This window comes from Callospermophilus lateralis, chromosome 10 (genome assembly GCF_048772815.1).
Source record: "Callospermophilus lateralis isolate mCalLat2 chromosome 10, mCalLat2.hap1, whole genome shotgun sequence".
NCBI lineage: Eukaryota > Metazoa > Chordata > Mammalia > Rodentia > Sciuridae > Callospermophilus > Callospermophilus lateralis.
Genome location: NC_135314.1, coordinates 21,073,574 through 21,100,117, shown reverse-complemented (window position 1 = coordinate 21,100,117; position 26,544 = coordinate 21,073,574). Strand labels below are relative to the sequence as shown.

Sequence of the window (26,544 nt, the reverse complement as noted above, 5' to 3'; positions counted from 1 at the left end):
ATCTTCATATATTTGGAAAAGTAAACTGATAATAAATCTATTTGTATAAGCTAATTCAATTTAGATCGGTTTCTTTAAAATTGTATTAGAAGAACTAGCTTTTGGTGAATTGATGTGGATAGCAATTTTACAAAGACTTTTGAACAGGGTTTTTTTTTTTAATTCTAAACAGGTTAAATTAACTTCAGTTTGGGGTAGTAGATTTGTTTTCTCCTCTGTCACAATATAATATCACAGACTAGATGACAAAACAACAGAAATGCATTTCCTTGTATCTGGAACCTGGAAGTCCAAGATCAATGTGCCCGCAGGAATGGTTTCTGGAGAGGACTCACTCTTTAACCTGTAGCTGGCTATTTTCCTGCCATGTCCTCACTTTGTCTTTCTTCCTCATATACACACAGAAAGAGGAAGGAAGACAGACAGGCACAGAGAAATAGAGATCTTTCTGCTGCCTATTCCTCTCATCAGAATACCAGTCCTATTAGATTAAGCCCCAACCTTATGACCATTTTAACCTAAATTACCTCCCTATAGTCTTTATATCCAAATTTAGTCACACTGGGAATTAGGGATTCAGTAGACATGAATTTGAGGGGAGCACATGCACTCTGTAGAGGAGAGAGAGATCCCCCTTACTTGTAGCCCTTAGTTCTTATGTGGGCTCTTTGGAAGACTCTCAGAACCCAACCCATACATTAGTAGATTAGCAAGAGATAAATGTAAAAGTTTTATTAATTTTACATGTATATGTGGATCTTCACAAACTTCTGAAGCATGGCACTACTTTTATAAATTTAGAGAAAGAACAATAGACTTCACTTCTGCACTTTTTCTTCACCACTTCACTCTCTTCACTCCTTCTCTCTGCTTGCAAAAACAATAATAATAATTTTGTGAAGGCGGCACGACAGTGGACTAGGTAATTAATTCTATCGATGTAACTGAAGATATATGGAGAAACAGAAGCTATTGAAAGATAAAAAATACTTTGAATAGTTTATATATTCAAGTTTTTTTACCAGTCTCTGGTGATTAAGGCTATTTTCCATTCTTGATATTGAAGGTCATCTCTCCTCAAAAAATCTTTATGTCTTCCTGCATGTGCAAAAATACATGTATATGTCTCTTCCTAAAGTTACACTTCCTCAAGTGATTTCAGCTTGAAATAATCAATATACCAATTTTGCATATTTTGTGATAGTATCTCTTTAATTCTTTCAAGTCCACAGCAGAGAGAGTTAAGTTCATTCTTAATGACAGGCTGTTGTTTAATTTCTGCTTTAGTCATTTTGACACATTGAGTTTCTGGAGGCACCTCATAAATTTCCATTGTTAAAATCAAGAAACATTTTATAAATACAATATTTAATTATTTTATTTATGTATAGATGTCATCCTATTTAAAATTCTGTCTAAATGGTTTTTCTCCCCAGCACAAAGTGAAAAAAAAATGTGACTATTTTTTTTTACATTCAGCCAGGGAGCTTTAAGTTAAAGCACTGGCTTTGAACAAACACTGATTTATGTGTATACTGTGTACACAAATTAAATGTAAATCTTGAATTTAAAAAATACAGATGTGGAACTTTCACAGTTTGAAAGCAAAATATAACAATAACCCAAAAGAAAGAGGAACAAAATACATCATTAATTTTTAGTTGTTAGCATACATAGTTGCTTGGGATAATACCTTTCATCATCTTTACTTTATAATGATTACAGTAGCCATGTAAGTGCTGATTTTTTAAAATATATAATAAAATATAGAAAAATAAATCAATTTTAAACTTAATAATAATTGGTCAATAATAGACCTCTTGATTTTTTAATTTTTCCTTTTCTTCTAAAGTTGCATACACTTAACCTTTTAAATGGGTGAATTTTTACATATGACCATATGAGTCATTTGGGTTATTGCCAAAAAATACACCTGTAAAGGTTATACATTTTTTTAAGTTTTTTCTTTTTATGCAAACATATCCTGAGGTGCTCAACAGATTTACAGCCAAAATCGATAGCAGGAAATTTCTAATAAGTTGTTTGGAATAATATTCAGTTTTAGATCATCTGTATCATGTCCTCAGTAAAAGATTCTGACTATTTTATATAATATTTTATCACCATACAATACATAGGAAGAATAAATCAGTTTTTACAGACGTAGAAAGAGTAAGCCAACTCCCTATATTAATATTAATATTGGGTTACAACTTTTATTTTGATGTTCAAGAGTAATTTTTAACTGTATTAGGTCAAATACTAACAGCATAAATTAATCGTATTTGAACTGTATATTTTAGAAAAAAATTTTAAAAGTTTTATGAGTAGATATTCTTAGTACTTTCTTAATAAATATTATCAAGACTGCACATTTTAAATATGTGAATATTTTTTACTTAGTACTCTATAATAAACACAGATATGTGGATTATATTTTGATAATTTTTTAATATTTTAGAATGCTAAGTTTGCATATCAAAACACTGGACTTCAATTTCATATTATATTCCTTAGAATACATCAAATATGTTCCAGGTTAAATCTAAAGCTATGCTTTGCTATGATGGGTATTTTCTGTATTTGTTAACAATACAATATGATAAAGGAATTACTTATTTAAGGTACAGTTGTAAAGCTTTTTGCCTGTTGGCAATTGAACTCCCAGGAGGGAAAAAAGTGAACTGAGCCTTTTTAAGAATGGTTTCAATGTAAAAGTCTATATTTAAATTATTAATCTTAAGGAGCTGTGCAGGTGGCACAATTCTTTGTTGTGGCCACCCTACCTCTGCATTGTATTGATTCAATAAATAACATTCTGCTTTATGGAATATCCAGATCTTTTTCATATGACTAGAGAATATGAAAGATCGTAAAATTACTTTAGATTTAAATTAGCCTATTTTATTAAATGCTACATATAAGAAAAATCCATATTTGAATCACTTAGAAGTACTTATGTAAGAGCTGTTAAAACTTCTGGGCCTTTAGCCTGATTTGTTCCTATATAGACAGCTGACTTGAAAAATGAATGGCACAGCTTTTTTATACTTGCTCAGAATCATCATCTTCAATGGACCTCAAAATTGCTCTCTTAGTTAATAGCCTCCCATTACCACAAAATCATTTTTCTCTCTTTTGGGATAAAGTTGAAATTAACAGCCTCTCTTATTGTAAGCATATTCTATCTTAAAAATAGTTACTGAAATTGAAAATTGTATCTATTATCATCATCAAATCTATTTCCTGAATTGATACTTCAGAATTTCTGTACATTAGAATTACAGGGTTGGTCCCACTCTTCACCAGTAGAACCCCCAAAGGTTAACTTAATTATGGATTTCAAATGTGTAAAGATGGAGGTCAGCTATTTTCCACCTAAACTAAAAGAGAATGATAGGAATTGAATGGACAAGGAAGCAAGATACTGTTATTAAATATGAAGAAAAATGCCTGTCTACAGATATTTGCACAAGAATAATATTTTTTTGCAAAATACTTTCCTGGAAAGACTTTTTGAGAATGATTCCTCATCTAATGTCAGTATTTCTGTTCATAGACTTAAGAAACGAGAAAAAATCTTAGATATTTTTAGCCTTTTTTGGACTTTAAATTAGCCTGGTCTGAGGTTAAAACAGAAAGCAAAGTTAACACTGCTTTTGGTGCAAACTTCCTATTTTCAAGTTCACACCCATATTGGTTGCAACCTTTATTTTGGTCATTTTTTTATGTTTAACCTATAGGAAATTTTAATGATTTTGCTATTGATAGATGTATCAAAATGGTAACATTCATCCAGTTAATGATTTATTAGGTAAACCATGATTTACCTAGTCCTATAGATAATGCAGTTTTACAGATTACATTTAAAAGAATTAATAATATGTATGAATACTTGATTAAGAAAAGTGCAAGGAAGTAAATGATTGAACATATGTGCAAGGGGTAAGCATACTGAAGTCTTTTTTAACTTCTTTGATTTTCAGTATTGAATCTTTTACAATTTATTATTTTAGATTGCACCTACATCAGACAGTGACTTTGGGAGATATAACTGCACAGCCACTAACCGTATAGGAACAAGATTTCAAGAATATATTCTAGCATTAGCTGGTAAGTCTGGCATAATAATTTTTTGAGATTTCACAAAATATTTCTCTAAGAAATGAAATTTTAAACTGATAAAATGGCATCATTTAATTTTACATGTCAACAAATGTTTAACATTTTCATAAATCATAGGCTGTTACCTGAAAGTCTGAAGCAGTGGTATACAGTGAAGACTTGAATAATATTTACTGATCACGGTTATTTTTAATTTTGAATCTAATTTGCCCAAATGTATAAATGAAATATTTGTGAATGAAGTATACAACATATGCTTTACGAAATCATATTATACTTGAAATAAAGTAAAAATCTAGTCAAAGTAATTTAAAAATTAAAAAATGGAAGAAAATAAAGTATGATTTATATATTTTTAACTTTTGGTCATTAAAATAAAAAATGAAATAATTTTTATCAAAAAATATAAAGTTACATAACTGTTGTTGAAAACATTATAAATATGCATAAAATATGCCTGTTGTGCTTCTAATACTTAAATATACAGAAATAATAAAACAAAGAATAAAAATTAATTTTAACTGGTAATTAGGTTATGATCTTATTGAGATATGTATTTATAGAATTTATTAGATTTGACAAGACTGATTAGAAATCTGGAAATACTATTTTCAAGTATAGTTTGTCAAAGCTCAAATAGAAAAATGCCTTTCAATATTAAATACAAAATATCAGCAAATAACTTTAATTTTAAGCTTTAATAGAATTTTATCTTCTGTAAAGAAGTTTTAAATCATTTTCTAAGTGAAGTTCTTACATGTAAGTTATTTTAGCAAGTTTTTATCACTATGAAGAAACACTTAAGAAAAAATTTATTTCATCCCACATTTTCATATGTTTCAGTTATGGTAATCTGGCTCCATTGTTTCATGGTAAGAGGGCCTGGCTGAATAAATGTATCAAAATGGTTACATTTTGATACATCTGTTCACAAAGGCAAGCAGGTCCCAGGCAGGGTAGAAAGGACTGCTGGAGCCTGATCAGGGTTACAAGAAGTCTGCATAAGCTGTCAGATGTAAAGAATTACTGTTTCCAAAGACATTGATTAAATTATATATATAATTAGTGTAGATCTTATTAGTGTATATATACATATTAATACATGTCTTATTAGTGTGTGTGTACATACATATATGGCATATATATAGCATCATTTTCTTACTTTGGGCAAAAATAATTTTTAATAAGAAAGCAACAAACTAAATGATCCTGTGCTAATGAATTGGTATTGAACGTATAAGTGAAATCTCATTTTCATGTACATGGAATGTACATGAAATGAGAAAATAAGTAGAAGAGTTTGTGTGCATATCTATGTATTGTTTTCAAACATTCCTACAAAGAACTTCTCTGTTCTGGGATTGCCATTTAGAAAGAAGTTTCTGAGGTAGCTCTATCCAGAGAGAACATAGAAGATGTAACACTCCTAAAAGTCAGATCTCTTTCCCTAAGCATCATACTCAGAGTAACTAGGGATCCTTGTAGGAAGGGCTGCTTCCACACTGGAAAAGAGATAATAAAAGATAAATTTGGAAAACCTTGTAGTGCCTTAAAACAAAAGCAAATTAAACACATAACATTCATAACAGAAAACATAGTATTATTCATTAACTCATCCAAGAAGCTTTAGTGGTTCCTAAAGTAAACTTGTGAAAGTCAAGTGGAGAACAGTAAGTGGAAATAGTTCAAAGTACCTATCTTTAAATTACGAATTTATTATGAAAATAAATATAATAACATTATAGTTGATTAACCTAACAGGTAACAAATTAGCAAAGTGATCAAAATTAATATCACTACTAATGAGAAAATTATACTTTTGTACTAGCAGGCATCCAAAAAACTAAGAATAATTTCTGTGATGCTGCTCCCAAAGAACATAATTAGAATTCCATTTGAGGATATTTGTAACAAATTCAAATTGAGGAACCATCTACTACTGAATAACTAACCTTCAGAATATCTTACATGAAAAATAAGGACTGGTTAGAGAATTCTCAGAAGAAATGTTTGTAGAGACTTGACAAATATATGTAATGCAAGGTTCTAAACTATATCATTTTGCTTTAAAGAATGTTAAAGGTGTGATGAATAAATTTTGATTATAGTCTATTGGCAGATGACAGCTTAATAATTTTATGGAGTTTATATAATGGTATGTTTTTGGTAGTAAATACACAGTGAAGTTGGCATTATGTCCTACTCTAAATTGTTCAGATTTTATAAATATATTATTATGTACGTTTATGAAAATTTTCAATAAAATTATATTTGTTCAAACGCAAACTGATAATTGAAGAAATCTAAGACCATTACACAAACATGCATGGATAGAGAAGCTTTATAAAAGCAAAATAATTGTAATAATAGACAGCGTTCTTTTATTTTATTTTTCTTTTTAGTTATACATAACAGTAGAATATATTCTTACATATTTATACAAACACGAAGTGCCTTATTTTAATTAACATCCCAGTCTTATGATTGTACATGATGCAGAGATTCACTGAACATGTTAGGTTCATTCACAGTCTTTCCTGTTTCTCCCTCCTCTTCTTTCCCTTTATTCCCTTTTGCCAAATCTACTGAATTTATATTCCCTTCACCCCACCCTTTAGGATGTTTTAGCATCCACATATCAGAGAAAACATAACACATTTGGTTTTGGGGGATTGGTTTATTTTACTTAGCATGATAGGCTACAATCTCATCCATTTACCAGTAGATGTTATAAAGTCATTCATTTCTGTTTCTGAGTAATATTTCATTGTGTGTATATGTGTGTATATCACATTTTCTTTATCCATTTATCTATTGAAGGGCACCAAGGTTATTTTCATAGCTTAGCTATTTGTGAATTGAACTGCTGTAGACAGACATTGATGTGGCTATGTCACTCTAGTATGCTGGTTTTAATTCCCTTGGATATGTACCTAGGAGTGGTATAATCAGGTCAAATGGTGGTTCCAGTCCTAGTTTTTGAAGAATCTTCACACAGCTTTCCAGAGTGGTTGCACCAATTTGCTGTCCCACCAGCAATGTATGAGTGCACTTTCTCCCAACCTCCTCACCAACATTTATTGTTGCTTGTATTCTTGATAATTTCCATTCTGACTTGAGTGAGATAAAAATCGGTGTAGATTTAATTTGAATTTCTCTAGTTGCTAGAGGTATTGCACATTTTTCATATATTTGTTGATCATTCATATTTCTTCTTCTGTGAAGTGTCTGTTCAATTCTTTGGCCATTTATTGATTGGGTTGTATGTTTTTTAAGTTCTTTATATATCCTAGATATTAACATTATATCTGAGATGCAGTTGGCAAAGATTTTCTCCTATTCTGTGAGCTATCTCTTCACACTCTTGATTTTGAATGGTATTTTTCATTTGATATTTTCCCATTTATTGATTCTTGATTTTACTTCTTTTGCATAAGGAATCTTGTTGAGGAATTTAGTTCCTAAGCTGACATGTTGCAATGTTGGGCCTACATTTTCTTTCAGTAAGTGCAGGGTTTCTGGTCAATTGCCCAGGTCTTTGATGCACTTTGTTTTGAGTTTTGTGCAGAGTGAGAGATGGAGTTCAATTTCATTCTGCTACATTTGTATTTCCAATTTTCTCATCACCATTTGTAGAACAGGCTACCTAAAAATACTTACCTATATTGATAAAACTAATCTACATCTTATTTTTGTGTGTATTTATAGACTGATCTGTGACTTTACAGATGATAGTAATGTATTATAAGGAATATTTTTATACTACATTATAATTTAGTCAAAGGCAACAAATACTTTCCAATATGTGGATATACATTTTATTCTAAAATATAAAAATTCCTAGATGAAATCTTTGAATAAATATACTGACAGCATTTACTATAACAATGAAGAGATAATCCTTTATTCATATCAGTACAATTATATTCTGGAAATCAGATATACAGACTTAGGCATCATATATTCATGAGCTCAATATTTCATGCCTCACTCCAGTTTGCTATTATCTGTATCAAGAGGAGCAACTTGATAAAGTATAGTAAGATTGAAAGGCATTATCTACTAAATCGAATCATGCATAGTTGTCATCAAAATTCTTATACCTTAAGGAAACACTGAGGTATTTATATCAATCTAACAGATAGAGAACACAGGTTCATACATTATGGAATAACATATATATAGTTTATTGTTATCACATCTAGTGTTATTAATACTGACTACATCAGGGAATTCCTTGAGCAGAGTCAGCTTGAAGACAAATCATTTTGTTATACCATTACTCACATGTGAACATTTTTGTTTTCTTTCAATTTGTTTATTTTATTTTATTTTTGGTGTTGTTTTTTAATTTTTTAATTAGAACTAATTAGTTATACATTACAGTAGGATGTATTTTGACATATTACACATAAATGAAATGTAACTTCTCATTCTTCTGATTGTGCAAGAGATAGAATTATACCAGTAGTGTAATCATATGTGCACATAGGTTAATAATGTCCAATTCATTTTACTCTCCTTCCTTCCCTCATATTCCCTTTTCTCCCTTCAGTCCCCTCTCTTAATCAAATGTAACCTTTATTCTTTCCTCCCCCCTCCACCTTATTGAGAATTATCATTCATATACCATAGAAAACATTTGGCCTTTGGTTCTTTGAGATTGGCTTATTTCACTTAGCATAATATTGTCCAGTTCTGTCCATTTACCTTTCATGCCATAATTTTATTCTTCTTTAAGGCTGAGTAATATCCCATTGTATATATACACCACATTTTGTTTAGCCATTTATCTGTTGAAGGTTACCTAGGTTGATTTCATAGTTTAGCTATTGTGAACATTGATATGATGGTGTCACTGTAGTATACTGATTTTAAATCCTCTGGATATATGCCAAGGAGTGGAATAACTGGGTCAAATGATGGTTCCATTCCAAGTTCTCGGAGGAATCTATATGCTGCTTTCCATAGTGGCTGCACTGATTTGCAGCATCCTTATCAATGTATGACACCTATACTCCTCAAATTGTTTTATGATATAGAAAAAGAGGGAACTCTTTCAAAATCATTCTATGAAATGAGTGTCACCCTGATACAGACAAAGACACATCAAGGAAACAAAATTTAAGACCAATATCCCTAATAAACATAGATGCAAAAATTCTTAATAGAACACCAACAAATCACATAAAAAATTAAAAAGATAGTTCACTATGATCAAGTGGGGTTTTTCCCAAGGATGCAAGGTTGTTTCAACATACAGAAATCAATAAACATATTTCATTACATCAATAGGCTTAAAGACAAAATTCATAATTATCATTACAACAGATGCAGAAAAAGAATTTGCCAAAATTCAGCACTCCTTCATGCTCAAAACCCTAGAAAAACTATGAATAGTAAGAACATACTTCATCATATAAAAGCTATATATGCTAAACCAAAGGCCAACATCATTCTAAATGTAGAAAAAGTGAAAGTATTCCCTCTAAAACTGGAACAAGCACAGAGATTCCTTCTTTCACCACTTCTATTCAACATCATACTTGAAACTCTAGCCAGAGCAATTAAACAGAAGACAGAAATTAAAAGGATACAAATAGGAAAAGAAGAACTCAAATATCCCTATTCGCTAATGACACAATTCTATATTTAGAAGATCCAAAAAGTTCCACTAGAGAAATTCTCAAACTAATAAATGGATTCAACAAGGTAGCAGGATATAAAAATCAACTGTTCTTTTGTACATCAGTGATGAATCCACTGAAAAAGAAATTAGGAAAACCATCCCATTCACAATATACTCAAAAAAATATTTGGGAATTGATTTAACAAAAGAAGTGAATAATCTCTACAATGAAAACTACAAAACACTAAAAAAAAATAAATAAATAAACGGAAGAAGACCTTAGAGGATGGGACGATCTCCCATGCTCTTGGATGGGCAGAATTAATATTGTCAAAATGGCCATACTACTAAAATCATTTTACATACTTAATGCAGTTCACTTTAAAATCCTAATGACATTCTTCATATAAATAGAAAAAGCAATCATGAAGTTCATTTCAAAAAATATGATACACAGAATAGCCAAAGCAATACTCAGCAGGAAAAGTAAAGCAGGAGGCATCACAATACCAGACCTTAAATTATACTACAGAGCTAGAGTAACAAAAATAGCATGGTATTGGCTCCAAAACAGACACATGCACTAGTAGTACAGAATGGAAGAAACAGAGACAAACCCACATAAACACAGTTGTCTCATATGAGACAAAGGCACCACAAACATACATTGGAGAAAAGATAGTCTCTTCGGAAATGGTGCTGGGAAACTGGGAATCCATATGTAGTAGAATGAGCTTATATCCCTATATCTCACCCTGCTCAAAAGTCACCTCAAAGTGGATCAAGGACCTAGGCATTAGTACAGAGACCCAATGCCTACTAGAAAGAAACGTAGGCTCCAATCTCCAAAATGCCATTTTAGGAAAAAGATTCCTCAATAAAACTCTTAAAGCACAAGAAGGAAAATAAATAATCAATAAAATGGATTGTGTCAAACTAAAAAAGCTTCTTCACAGCAAAGGAATAAATAAAAAATGTGAACAGAGAGCCTACAGAATGGGTGAAAATCTTTGCCACCTGCACCTCAGATAGAGCATTAATCTCCAGAATATACATAGAACTCAAAAAAACTTAGCTCAAAAAAAAAAAATCAATGAATGGCCAAAGAAACCAAACAGTCACATCACAAAAGAAGAAATACAAATGGTTAATAAATCTATGAAAAAATGTTCAATATTAGCAATTGTAAAAATGAAAATTAAAGGTACACTGAGATTTCATTTAACTCCTGTCAGAATGGCAATTATCAAGAATCCAAGTAACAAATTTTTTTTAAAAAAATTAAAAATTAAAAAAAAACAAGTAACAATAATTGTTGGAGAAGATTTGAGGAAAATTGTATGCTCATACATTGCTGGTGGGACTGCAAATTGGTACAAACACATTCTGGAAAGCAGTATGGAGGTTCCTGGGAAGACTTGGAATAGTACCACCATTTGACCGTGTTATCTCACTCCTTGGCATATATCTAAAAGACTTAAAATAAGCTTACTATAGTCACACAGCCACATCAATGTTCATAGCAGCTCCATTCATAATAACAAACCTGTGGAACCAGCCTGGGTACCCAAAAAATGAATGGATAAAGAAAAAGTAGTATATATACATAATGGAATATTACTCACCCATAGAAAAGAATGAAATTATGGCACTTGCTGGTAAATGGACAGAACTGGAGGCCATCATGCTAAGTAAAATAAGCCAATCCGGAAAAATCAGTAGTCAAGTGTTCTCTCTGATATGTGGATGCTGACTCATAATAGGGAAGAGGCGGGGACAGGGAGGAGTAGAGGACCACTGAATTGGGCAGAGGAAAATGAAGGGAAGGGAGCAGGTTTGGGGAATGGGAAAGACCGTAGAATGAATTGGGCATAACTTACATATGTTCTTATATGAATACACAACCTGTGTACCTCCACATCATGTACAACCACAAGAATGGGAAATTATACTCCATGTGTGTATGATATGTCAAAATGCATTCTAGGATCATGTATATGAAAAAGAACAACAAAGGACAAATTAATGAAAAACATAAAAAAGAAAATATGTAATAAATTTATGTAAACTAAAACACCTCAGTGGATTGTGAAATAGTAGAAAAAAATTTATTTTTTCATCCTATGACTTTTACATTCTTGCAAATAAATCCAACAATTATTGTTTTTCTCAAATGAATTTTTTAAAATGATCTCTCTCCCTCCCTCTCTCTCTCTCTCTCTTCTCTCTCTATACACACACACACACACACACACACGCACACACACACACTTGTATTAATATCAAAAAATCTTTAAACATTAACTATTAAATCCTGGCTTTATATTCCTTGAGCAACAATTGATTCAGACTCATTTAATTTTTGTCCTGTCAGTTGAAATTTAAAAAGAAAAATTTTATAATTCTATGGAAAGATGATAATGTATACTTAATAATTTTTTAATCCAAATATTAAAATATAACAAGAAATACAGTGATACATATTCTAAAGATTTCCCCATGAAATGTTTCATAAACAGGTCTTCTAGGCCATATTCCTATTTTCTAACTAGAGGCTATACTTTCTTTTAGTGCTCACATGCATATCTTGTATGTATATTTACATCCATAATCATGAATTATGGTTGTAGAACACATTAGAAATAAAATTTTACCTACATAATGTTATTCCTTCCTTATATTTTTCTACCTACTAAAGATTGTGATCTTTTGACAAGGTGCTCTGCATATTTTTGTTTTCAATTATTTTAAAAAGACAATATTCTAAGCTTTTAAAATTTATTATCAAATAATGTCATTCATTTATTTAAAAATCTTATTTTAATTTTTGTGCTATATTTCAGTTTTAAATATTGAAATACTCCTACCTTGACCTTAGAACAATGATCCCATTTTTGCATAATTAACACACTTTTGTGATAATGTCACCTTCTCCTGGGCAATTTTGTGGGAGGGCCTCATCTATGAACTGCCATCAGGTACTACACACTGTGGCTGGGAGTACATACCTCAGTCCTTTGTGATTTCTGTGCCATGTTCCATAGCAAGTACTCTGAGATCTACCTGATGAAAATGTTGTAATGGCTATGTGAGTTAACATGTTTGAAATGTCCAGTATATGGCAAATACCCACAAAATATTAATTGACTGTTATTATGGCCAAAAATAGATTGTATTATTTGCTTTTACATACATATAGTATGTTGATGTCTTTTTAGTTGTAATACAAAGATCTAGACATCTTATACCAATAAGTAATAAAATGAAATTAAGTCTTGCTTATTCTGGGTAGTGTGTTTCTATTAATTAATATAATCTCTATTTTATTTTTTTCCCTTCTAGTACCTTGTTCTACATATTTTTCCCACTATTAAGAGTGCTTGAGAATTGATTTTGTTTTTAACCTTAACTCAGGACATGATACTTATAACTATTAAATCTCAGCTTGACAGTTTTGACTCATCTTTTTAACCTACTAAGACCCTGTCAAATCCAATATTTTAGGTTTCTTTCCAAGATTGACTTAATTCACAAATATCATGAAGCAGTCATCTGTACTTTCAGTTAAGTCATGAAAAAGGCTATAAAAGTCACTTTTGAGAACAGAGACCTGCTTATAGGTTAAAATTGATTAATTGACCAAATTCTATAGATAGGGAACTCCAGTCAATGTACTGGTCCCTGTACTAAGATAGTATCTTATTCAGAAGCAGGTTAACATTAGCTCTTTTGAAAACACATTCTCTTCGCCTGAATATAAAGCCATGTTTCTCTGAAATGATCTATCCTGGAAAACGCTACATCTTGTTCATTTTTTTAAAATTTCTCCAAAATCATGAGATGAACAGTGATATTCATACTAACAGAAAAAATATATTAGTGAGCCTTATTAAGCTCCAGACACTGTTCTAGATCTTGGGAATCTGAAGATGAATAATATATAAAGCAGCTGCAGTTCAAAATTAAGGGTTGTAGTAAAAGTGTAAATCAAAGCCCTGAGAACACAAAATTGAATTCTTACTGAAGCTCCTGGGGGAAGCTTCAGATATGGATTAGCTTTGCAATTGGACAATAAAAAGTCAGTAGAAACAGGTGCAAAAAGAAGACAGGAAATACTGAAAGGATCAAGATGACACTTGTACAAAAAGCACAATTATATGGCAGAGTGGACAATACTAAGAAAGGAGGCACATAGTGGAAACCTGGAGTGTATTGTGTGATGGGTCCCGTGGTGGGTGCCATGAATAGAGAGATAGTGAGAGATCTAATTATGGATATTCTTAAAAACATGAATGGAGAGGTAGTGAGAGATCTAATTATGGATATTCTTAAAAACATGCTTATGTTCTGCCTGTTATGGAAAGTGAAGTTAAGATTTATTTTAGCCATAAAGCAACTTAATCCATTCAAGTGCCCTGCCAATATTCCAGAGACTGATTTTTAACATAACATTAGATATGGGGAAATGGTCACTTTCTGTATTTTTCCAAGTAGCCCAGTTATGTAAATATACAAACATCTAAAGTAGTGTCCACTATTGCAAAAAGGAAATATATACATAATTACATATTATTTTATACTATTATTTAATATAGTATTGTTATTTAAATACATTACCATTCATTGCAACGAGTAGACATTACTTTAGGACGTTTGAATATATATATATATATAAAATCTCCCAAATATGTATATATAAGACAATTGTAGTTGTTTTAGATGCATTTGGTGAATGTATGAAGGATTTGCTGTGTTGTGTTATTAGCTTATGAGATATGGTTGAAATGCCCAATTAATAATGGGACCTTGGTTTCTGGGACTTGTAAGAAGTATCATGAACTGGGTAAGTTTGAAGGAAATATTTCCCATTGATATTTTAGAAGTGAATAAACACTTCTTTGGAGAATAGTAAAAGTAGAAATGGGAAAATCAAGAAAAGATTCCTGGACTGCTTAAGTTTGATCAGTAAATTTAAAAGTATATGAATAAATAAAGATAAAAAGAATTATTCAGAGTTAGTGTAAGTATTTGTGATGAGAAAACATACACATAAGTGTTCAAATGCTATGAAAAAATCAATATAATTATGATCTGTATTTGGCAATCAAGGGAAACCAAAAAAAAAGATGAAATTTAAAAGAATTTACAGGTTTCTAGATGTGTTGCTAATTGACCATAATATCAGAGAAAGTTGACAACTTGCATTGCACCATTCTGGCTGCTATAAAAAATGCCTTGTATTCTGAAATTAATAATTAACATAAACTTGCCCGGCATAGTCTAGAGACTGGAAAGTCTAAGGACAAGTCATTGGTAAAATTTGGGGTCTGATGAAACCTTCTCACACATACCGTTTTCTATGCCTGCTTTAGCTCTTTCATATATATGACATATATGTATATGACAGTAGAATGAATTACAATTCTTATTATACATATGGAGCACAATTTTTCATATCTCTGGTTGTATACAAAGTATATTCACACCAATTCATGTCTTTATACATGTACTTTGGATAATGAAGTCCATCACATTCCACCAACATTTCTAACCCCCTGACCCCTCTCTTCCCCTCCCAACCCTCTGCTTTATCTAGAGTTCATCTATTCTTCCCCTGCTCCCCCTTCCCTGCCCCTCTCCTTACCTCATTATGAATCAACTTCCTTATATCAGAGAAAACACTTGGCATTTGTTTTTTGGGGATTGGCTAACTTCAATTAGCACTATCTTCTCCAACTCCATCCATTTACCTGCAAATGCCATGATTTTATTATCTTTTATTGCCGAGTAATATTACACTGTGTATATATATGCCACATTTTTTATCCACTCATCTATTGAAGGGCAACTAGGTTGGTTCCATTGTTTAGTTATTGTGAATTGTGCTGCTATGAACATTGATGTGGCTGTGTCCCTTTAGTATGCTGTTTTTAAGTCCTTTGTGTATAGACCGAGGAGAGGGATAACTAGATCAAATTGTAGTTCCAGTCCCAATTTTCCAAGGAATCTCCATAATCCTTTTTATATTGGCTGCACCACTTTGCAGTCCCACCAGCAATGTATGAGTTATCTTTTTCCCCACATCCTCGCCAACACTTATTGTTGTTTATATTCATAATTGCTTCCATTCTGACAGGAGTGAGATGAAATCTTAGAGTAGTTTTGATTTTCATTTTTCTAATTGCTAGAGATGATGAACATTTTTTCATCATTAGGCCTTTGTCCACATTCCCAAAAACCCCGCTTGTTAAAAATATCACATTGGTGCTTAAGTGTTAATGTACAAATTTTAAGGGACATCAATATTCAGAGCACAGATCTTTTGAAATAGTTAAAAATATATGCACCTTATTGGAAATAAAGTGCTCACTGAAAACAGAAGCAGATGGGACCCATCTTAGCATAGTGTTCTTGAGAGGCAAATAGTTATTAGTGACATACTGTATGATGCAATTCTACCGAATCTAGAAAATTCAATTCTTTATGGACCAACATTAATGTTTTGGATTTTTATTAGACACAGATTGAAGAATAAGGAAAGCAGAAAAAATTATAATAGAATTAGTTTGTTATACAATCACTGGAAATGTAGAGAATAGGAAAGACAACAGGCATTTATGAGCCTTCCAGCTTTTAGGTCAGAACACAGCACAAACAAGTTCAAGTCTACAACTCTACATACAGATCATCAATTCTTGCTGCCAAGCTACCCTCTGTTCTATCACATCCACCTGTATCAGGAACATGAGAATAAACAGGGAGTGGGGAGCCGAGCCCTTCTTCACCTCTTCAGGTGCTCTTCTCCACTTTCACCTCTCAAGAAAATGGGAATGGCATCCACAATCCTCCAGCATCCTCAACTGTATACATGTGCCACTCATACTAATTGCCTATATGCATGAACTACAGAGACGGAGTCTGTATCATTAACATCTTAGCTTTTAGTTCCTTAAATGGAAAGGGAAGTTGAATTAATTATAAAAATTGATGTGGAGGGTTAATAGAAAGTATCTACCATAAGGTTGGAAACACAGCTCTGGGAGAATATTCTCCTAAGCATTCATTTTTTAAAGAAGGTTTACAACAATCAAACACTTCAGATTTATTGATCTAAGGTTAGCAACACCATGACCTTATCTGTGGAGTAAGAGCTGACTCACTGTCTTACCACCATACCTTCAACACCAGCTTCCCCACATTCTAGGAAACCATGTTCCCAGAAGTAAAGATAATGGGAAAGAAATTCAGAATAATCTATTTCAACTTAAAATCTACTCAAATAACTTAAGAGACAGATGAATGGATAAATAAAATATTTACAAGCATGTGTATGTTTGTGTATATGTGAGTATAAAATTCAGCTTTAAAAATAAATCCTATCACTTATGACAACATGCATGAACCCAAACAACATTATGCTAAGCGAAATAATCCAGACCCAGAAGGACAAATATGACATGACCTCAGATATATATGGAATTCTAAAAAAGCTGATCTCAGAGTAGCAAAGAGTAGAGTGGTAGTGGTCAGGAGCTAGACAAGGATATGAATATATGTTGGTCCAAAACTAGAAAATTTCAGGAATGCAAGATGAATAAATTCTGGAGATATGATGTTCACCTATATCTCTTTTTAATAATATTGTATTTTACAGTAAAATTTGCAAAAAAAGATAGGTTTTAAATGTTCTTACCACTCACTTACATACAAACACACACATAAAATAAAAATATAAATGATGGATACGTTGACTAGCTTGATTATGGTAACTATTTCACAGCAAAAATTAAATTTTCATGTGCAAAAGTAAAATTATACATCTGAGATATATAAAATTTTATTAGCAAATTATATCTCTATAAAATTGGAAGAGGTCATGGGGTTCAAATTGAGTGATCATGTCAACTATTTTCACTTTTGATGTTAAGATCCACTTATTTGCTGAGAATTGAGAAAGTAGTTAAGGAAGAGCTATAATACACATTCACCCACACACAAATGCACACACAAACAAAACTAATCTTTCTGGTTTTTGAATCTCCACCATTTTGTATTTTTACTTGATTGTAAAGACTAGGAAATGTTGCTTTCTAATTTTATAACTTATTTCATTTTTAAAGTGTTATTTTATGTATTTATCTTAATTGAGAAATAGCATTGTATACTTTTATTGTGTGCATATGATGTTTTAAAGCACATATATTATATACATATGCATATATAGAAATATATAATATTTAGTATATGTAGTCAGTAGAATGTTTAATCCTACCTAACAAATACATGCATTACCTCGCATAGTTATCATTTTTGTGGTGAGAGTATATAACATACACACTACGTTGTATCAGTGCTGGGGATTAAACTCAGAACTCAAGATCTCGCTCATGAAAGGCAAGAGCTCTCTTGCTTTGCTACAACCCAACCCTTCATTATATTTTTCAAGAATACACATCATAACTAACTGAACTCACTTTGCTGTACTATTTAGTCCTGAAATTTATTTCCTCCTTCAATCTGTGATTATATATCCCTTGACCAATATTTCCCTATCCCTTTCTCCTCCCTAACCACCCAAATTTCTAGAAAATGCCTTCACTTTACTTCTATGAAGTCAACTGCTTTAGGTTTCACATATGATTGAGATCATGTATTTTTTATCTTTCTGTGCTTGGATTATTTTATTTAATACAAATCTTCCAGTTTCATTCATGCTGTGACAAATGGTACAATTTTATTAGTTTTTATTACTGAAGAGTATTCCATTGTGGAAATGTACCATGCTTCCTTGTTCATTCATCAGTTGATGGACAATTAGATCTATTCCTTATTTTGGCTATTATGACAAGTTCTGCAATAAACCTGGGAGTGCAAATGTCTATTGTAGAAATTTATTTCATTTCTTTCAGACATATACTCAATAGTGTATTTCTGGATCACATGGTAATTCTATTTTTAATTTTGGGGGGAACTTCCATATTGTTTTACATAATAGTTATACTAATTTACATTCCTTGTCATGCTTGTTCTTTGTGTTATGTGATATTCTAGCCCATTGCGGTCTTGACTTGTTTTTCACAGATAATTAATGATGCTGTCTGTGTTTTATTATGCACATTGGCTAATTGCATGTCATCTTTTCTAATATATCTAGTTATGCATTTTGCCCAGTTTGTAATTTGGTATTTTTATTTGTTTGCTGTTAAGTTTTTGGATTTTCTTATATATTTTCTATCTTAATCTCATCTGATGTCTTAATTTAAAAAGTTTTTAACACTTTCTTGGTTGTGTCTTTTCTCTTATGATTATGTACTTGATATACAGAAGTTTTAACTTTTATATAGTACTTGTCTGTTTTGCTTTTGTTTCCTATGTTTTGAGTTCGTATTTTAAAAAAGAAAACTATTTGCCTAAAAAATATCATGAAACATCTCCCTATTTTTTTACAGTAGTTTCCAAAATTATATTTAACTCTTTGATCTATTTTGAGTTGTTTTTGTATCTGTGAGAGAGAAGGCTCTACATGTGCACATGTATTTTTGTTTTTCCATTGATCCATCTCTTTTTCTGGCATTACCATGTAGTTTTGGTCATCATAGTTTTGCATTACATTTTGAAGTCAGGTAACACTCTATTTATGGCTTTGATGCAAACCCTTTTGACACAGGAAACACTATCTATAACAAACCCAAAACTAATATCACATTGAATGGGGATCAGTTGAAAGTTTTTCCTCTAAGATCCAAAATAAGACAAGCATGTCGCTTCCACTGCTTTCTTTGTTGGAACTGTGAGTCAGAGCACTTGGGAAACAATTAAAAATAAAGAAGACTTCCAAATTTGAAAAGAGTGAGTCAAACTGTCCTTCTTCTCAGGTGACATGATCTTATGTATAGATAATTATAAAGATTCTACCCAAACACTGTCAGAGATAATAAATGAGTTCAGCAAATTACTTGACATAAAATAAACATACAAAATTTAATAGCATTTCTATATAAAAAGGCAAGTACCTATAAAAAGCAATCAAGATAGCAATCCTATCTGTAATAGCTATAAAAATAAAATTATTTTTCTAGTAATCACTCAATAAAGAAGTTTAAATATCTTTATCACATAAACTATGAAACACTGATGAAAGGCATTGAAGAAGACACAAGTAAGTGGAAAGATATTCCCTGTTCATGGACTAGAAGAACTAATACTTCTAAAATGTTCATAATACCCAAAGCATTGTAGAGATCCAGTATAATCTCTGTCAAAATAAAATATCAGTGATGCACCTCACATAAATAGTAAAAAATCCTAAAATTCATATAAAACCTCAAAAGATTCCAGGTAGCCAAAGTGGTATTGAGTAAAACAGAAGTGCCATTTTAAAAATGTGCTTATTCAGATCTCTCTGCTGCCTGCCTCTTTGTCCACACCAGTAGTATATTCAAATATATGGTTTTAAGATTTTGCTTTATTTTGTTATCACCATTTTGAGATGCTTTCTTGTTAAGCAGGAGGGAAATACACACTCAATGTGCTCTTTTAAATCTGTTTCCAGACATTATTGCCCTGCATATACTTTCATTTCACCTATTAATTCTTCTTTATTTATTGAATTCCTTTATTTTATCAAATAAGAGAAAAAATCTCCCCCCACTTTTTCTCTGTATCTTATGAAGTTACCTTATCAACAAGGCAGATTTTTTTTTATATTGTCACATTTATACTTCAATCAATATATGGTACCAGACATAAGTTTAAATATCAAAATGTTTACCAATATTATTTATATAGAGATAACTTTTTTAGAAGATGAGGGAAAATTATATTTGTGAAAGCAGAGTGATTTATATCCATTAACTTACTATCACAGCTTTAATATTAATATTATTGTTGTTCTTTTTCTCATTAGGAAATAAATACTCAATATGTGTCATGTGCCTAGGGTCCTACAGGGCCTTCAGAGATTGTTTCTGTCTGAAACCCAGATCATGACACTATCTCTCTACTATTAGGCAAAGAAAAATTTTCTATATTGAACCTTGGTATTGTACCAATTACTTACAATTTTATGGAAATGTCTATGGTTATTAATTGATGAGAGAGATGCAATAGAAGGCAGATAGTTATCAGGAGAGAGCAGAAATTATAGTAAGTAATATCCACGAAATGTTTAGTGTATTCCAGTTTCTGTTTTACACATGCTGTTACATGACACCTCCCCCCCCAATTCTAGTAATAGATATTATTCAAATTTCTATTTTAAAGAGAATAATGCAAGATTAAGGAATTAGTTAAAGATTGCCATTGAGAATTTGGCAAAGCCACATCTTGGATCCATAAATTCTGATCCCATATCCAATCTCTTAGTCTAATGCTATACCAGTACCAGTAAAATTGAAAAGAAAGAGTGATCATTCATTCATTCAGTGGGGTAGTATTCATTAATCATTGAGATAAAAGATGCTAGAAAGAGGTTTAAAAATACATGCTAATAATGACGGAAGTACTGTGTGTGGTTTTGAATGTCTCTAAGTCCCATACTGGACTATGCTGATAGCTTTTCCACTGTAGTCTTCTGTTTGCATACATTCCACATGTTAGATGATCTAGGGTATTGAGAGAAACAAAAGGCTAAGATTCATGTTATAATGAGAATGAAATGCCTGAATGTTCCCTTCAGGGAAGCAATTAGAATGATTCTTTGGAAAGACTAATATTGCATTTACATACTATGTGTATTGAAGTTTTTGTGGTGAATCCAATAGAAAAGGAAGCTAAATGTCATTACAGACAGAGGCAGGTAGGTCCAAAGTTTGGGGGTGAGTATTAGAAATGAGGACAAAATAGATACAAGAATTAATGCAGATATTATTAAAATAATATGGTGAATAACTATTATATGCATAAAATAGGATTAAGATGATCACCGAATAATTAAGAAAGTAAAGAGAAAAATTCAAAATATTGATTCCAGATACTTGGACATGTTCTATATCTGTATTATTTTTTTCTTTACTTTCAGGGTTGACAGACACATTGTATGCACTTACCACATAAATTATGAGGTCTTGAAGTATGCAGACAATGTGAAATCGTTCAGTTTACCTGAGTAACAAATATAGTGTCTCACATAGTTTATACACCTCACATAGTTTGCATATAATTTTTAATTTCTGACTTTTCATTTATCAAATGCTTTCCAAGGACTTGGTTTAGTTATTTTGCTCAATGTTACTTGTGTGTGTGTGTGTGTGTGTGTGTATAGATGTCTGTATAAATATATGTTTATGTATAAAAGCTTTGTTACTTTCTGGAAGAAACGTAATTCAGTAGTCAGGAAATAATAGAACATATATACTCAGAATGCAAAAAGAAAAAGTAAAAAGAGACAAGATCTGCATGATATAAGAATTCTTTCATTTTTAATCTGATAATAGAAGAGCACAACAAAGGTAGTATACATTTCAAAAATCCAGGTCAAGAGTCAACAGATCTGAAAATAGACTATATAACTAGAAAAGGAAAGCCTATGGCCAATATTGGGTGATGTTCACTTTGTGCTTAAAAGAGTGGAGGCTTTATTTTTCTCCAGTTGCACCACATCAGGGTGCATCTTTTCTTGAGTGGTGCATACAAAGGATCATGTATATTCTGCCAGTGTCAGAAGTAAAACGTTTCTTCTTCATCCCCCAGAGTCTACTACCTTCACTTTTGACATGTCTTTGAATTGAGGATTATGCTAATTGCTATGATGCCAATTTAGACCTAGTGGATGTAGGACAGTTGCTCAGTGTGGTTTGAAGTATTGTTCGTCTTCTAAGGGCATTCCATGTTTGTTTGATTTCCTTCTCATTTTGGATTAAAGCTACATACGAAAATATTTGTAGTTTAACCTAGACATTAAAAAATATGAAAACTGAGAAAATATTTTATGTCTGACAGCTTAATACATTATTATCTAGATGACTTGAATTTTGTATTTCTAGACAAGATTGTAATAGTACTGTGACTTTGGAGCCATCATTATTCAACACATCTACATTTGAACATTATAGTTATAACAAAATGTACCTCACAGCATCTCTAAGTAACTTTCAGTTAAACTATATAGTGAGGCATTTTTTTGTAATATTGGTCCAAAAGGCCATAATCCTGCACTCCTAGCTTTTGCCTAGAACCATGATAAGACATAATTGGATGTGTTCTGGTGTGCACTTTCCTAACTCTTGCAAACATGGCTCATTTGACTTTTGACTGCCTTAGCAATTTTTACATGAATACCTAATTGATATCAGGAGAGAAATGTACATTGACCAAATATCTGTGTGTATAGATTCTTTCTGAAAATATCTATTTCTGCTTCTTTTTCCAAAGTTTATTTCAAACATAATATAGAAAAGAGGGAAAAGAATTAAGAGAGAAAACCCTTTAATGATTTAAGTTACTTCATATTTTGATGTTTCTAGAGCATAACTTTCAATAATTTCCTTATTGAGAATTTTTTTTTCTCATTTTGTTCCACTTGTTCTGCCTTTGAGAGAACTCTTTCCAAGGAAGTTTTGTACATTAGAAGCTAAAATAAGTTTCCACCTAGTATATCTTATTGAATGTGAAATAATGTAACCAATGGAGTTATACATTCAAAAAAATATTATTAGAAATTCTTTAAAATGGATTAATAACTCAGTAACTCAGCCAAGTGTGATGGCACATGCCTATAATCCCAGTAGTTCAGGAGGCAGAGGCAAGAGGATCCCATGTTCAAAGTCAGCCTCAGCAATATAGCAAGGCCCTAAGCAACTCAGCAAGACCCTGTCTCTAAATAAAATATAAAAAAGGGGCTGGGAATGTGGCTCAGTACTTAAGCACCCCTTGATTTAATCCCTGGTAGGAAAAAAAGAAAAAAAAAACTTAATAACTCAACTAAAGATTTCCCTTAATTAAGTGTATTATAAATGATGGTATAATTTATAATCTGTAATTCAAAAAGTTAAAGGTCATGTTTTCCCTCACATGTGGAAGCTAGAGAGGTAAAATGGAAAGAATTTTGATGGTGATCTCATGAAAATGGAAGGGAGTTCAATACAGTAGAGTAAAGGGACCAAGTGGAGGGAGAAAAGGAGAAAAAGGGATTATGCCAGGAAATGATCTTGTCCAAATCATACTGTATTGTGTGCATGTATGAATACATAATATCCAATCCCAGCATTGTGTATGATTATAATGTACTGATTAAAATGTAAACAAAACATTAAAAATCAACATATTAACATTTTCTCTAAAATTAAAACATTTCACAAAAATTATTTGTAATGTTCAAATAATAGATTTATTTTTACATTTTAATTATTCCCCTTTAGAGGTAAAGACAGATATTACCTCTAATATCTGTCTCTCTTTATTTGTGTCAGTCTTTCTCTCAAACATACACACACAGACTAATACACACACAAACTTTTTTTTAATAATAATGCACAAATTTGTTTTCCTTGACATCAAAAAATGTTGTTCTTACATAAAACTATGGAAATAAAATATTTTCTGAATAAGTGAATATTTTAGTTAATTTGCTGAATGTTTTATTGTTATTTGCTGTGGTAATAGAAATGCGCTTGTGTAATTTTCTTGCTATTAAGAGCCAATTGGAGTGTTTAAGTGGACATTGTAATTTAAACACACTAAGTGATATATTCAGCAATTTTCCTTCACTCTTAATTCTCATGACACTGCAAGACTTAATAATGTCCTTCTGCGTTAACCTAGGTTATGTCTCCATTGTGTTTGTTCCTTCACAGACGTGCCATCCAGTCCCTATGGAGTAAAGATTATAGAGCTGTCACAGACCACAGCCAAACTTTCTTTCAGCAAGCCGGACTCCCATGGAGGTGTGCCTATTCATCACTATCAAGTGGATGTCAAGGAAGTGGCATCAGAAACCTGGAAAATAGTACGCTCCCATGGAGTTCAAAGTGAGTCAATGATTTCAAAATATGTTGATTAATTCATGCTGATATTCAGTGTATCTATGTGATTAACCTTTCATTTTCCATATTTTAATTGAAATGCAGTGAAATTGGAAGGACATTTCCAGTGACACATTATCCTTAAGAATAACTTAAGATAGAGTAGAAAGTTTTTACCATTTATTTATTTTTCCACTTGTGTTTTGAAGTATTATGCATTGAACTTAGGTGTTAGCAAATGCTAGGCAAGTGACCCACCTCTGAGCTATACCCTAAATCGCCATTATTACAGATGAAAAGGTTTAACAGAATCACCAAACTTTTATTCTTGGGGAAATTATCCTTTTTAAAACTTTCCCTGTGAAAAGACAATTGCTAACATGTTAGATTTGATGAGTGAATGTGTGCCTTTTATTACTAATGATTTTTCACAAATACATGTAAATTCTTAATATAAAATATAGGCAATATATGTGTCCATTCATGAAGACATCTATAAAAAACCATCTACAAAAATTTATTTCAAAAAGGTGTTTTGAAAATTTTATAAAATTAAATTTTTTATTACAAACCATATCATTTTTGAATGATAGAATTCACTGATTCTGAAATGTCAAAACAATTTGTGAAACTTCTATTCACTTATGTAGATTTGTGAAAATGTGATTTGTCAGTTCTTTAGATGAAGAAACTATATTAAGAAATAATAAGAAATTTCCAGTATTGGATTCTATTGATTAGGACACAGAGGTACATTGAGTCATCCAAAAGAATAGCATAAAATGTTGAGGAAATTAATACTGCATACTGTCCTTCCTCTGGGGACTCTGCCTTGGCTCTCACATGTGTAGTATAGGGTTACAGTGTCAGGCCTGAGCCCTTCTGAGAAGAACAGAGGGAACCATGTTAGAGAACATGAAGAAGAGTAAATGTAATAGCTCAAGGGCCACCAATGTTTACTTGTTTTTTCAGTTTCAACTGAATTCAACTTCAGAGTTTTCATAAAAATATGAGAAATATTAATGAATCGATCATCACTCATTTACCACACACTTCAAACAATACCCCCAAACAGGTGAATCCTAATTATTTCTTTTAATGATGAAAATTTTTGAATAGTTAACATTCTTTGTGCATACCTAATGTGTCTCAGCAGAGAAGATTTATTTAAAAAAAAATAATAGTATTGTGTCCAAAATGGAAAGTGTGAGTGAAATCAAGGACATTAGTAAAAGAGAAAAAAAAATTAACTTGGATTCAAGAATAACATTTTTTTAAATATATTTAATTTTTCAAAACACAGAAAATATAGCAGATATTAGGTGAGTGACAGAGAAAATAAATTAATTCTTATACAGTGGAGCTCTCAAGCATAACCATGAAGAAAAGTAATGTTAATTCTGAATATTCCAGGAATTAAACATGGCTGGATAGAAGGTGAATTGACTCTCCCTGAACTTACAAAGTGACAACCTCATGGACAATTTATAATGGTTTACTCTAGCCAATTTCACCAAGTTCAAAATGTGACTTTGAACTCCAGGTAATTGTTGGAAGCAGATTTCTATGCTTATGAGACGGATATATAATAACAAAGCACATTTGTTAATTTATAATGAGAAATCACTATACCAGAAATTAGGACATTCAGAGCTATATAGGTACGTTCATTTTCTTTTCTTGTAATATATAGGAAAGAAAATATGACTAAAACTTGCTTGATGAATCTAGAACATGAGCAAGGGAAATTACAGCATGAACAGGATGTTTAACAGTCTCAGATTAAGATTGCTTAAAGCTCCTCAATGAGACTTCAAAATCCTGACTCAT

At 31.6% G+C, this 26,544-nt stretch overlaps 1 protein-coding gene across 1 annotated transcript in view; it reads left to right on the top strand.

The window, feature by feature from the left end:
• Ncam2 (neural cell adhesion molecule 2) overlaps positions 1 to 26,544 on the top strand; it is a 233,167-nt gene that overhangs the window by 110,615 nt on the left and 96,008 nt on the right. The window contains exons 11-12 of the mRNA XM_076866974.2: positions 4,017 to 4,113; positions 24,547 to 24,720. Of these exons, the coding sequence (XP_076723089.1) occupies positions 4,017 to 4,113; positions 24,547 to 24,720 (271 nt within the window). The remainder of the gene's footprint in view (positions 1 to 4,016; positions 4,114 to 24,546; positions 24,721 to 26,544) is intronic.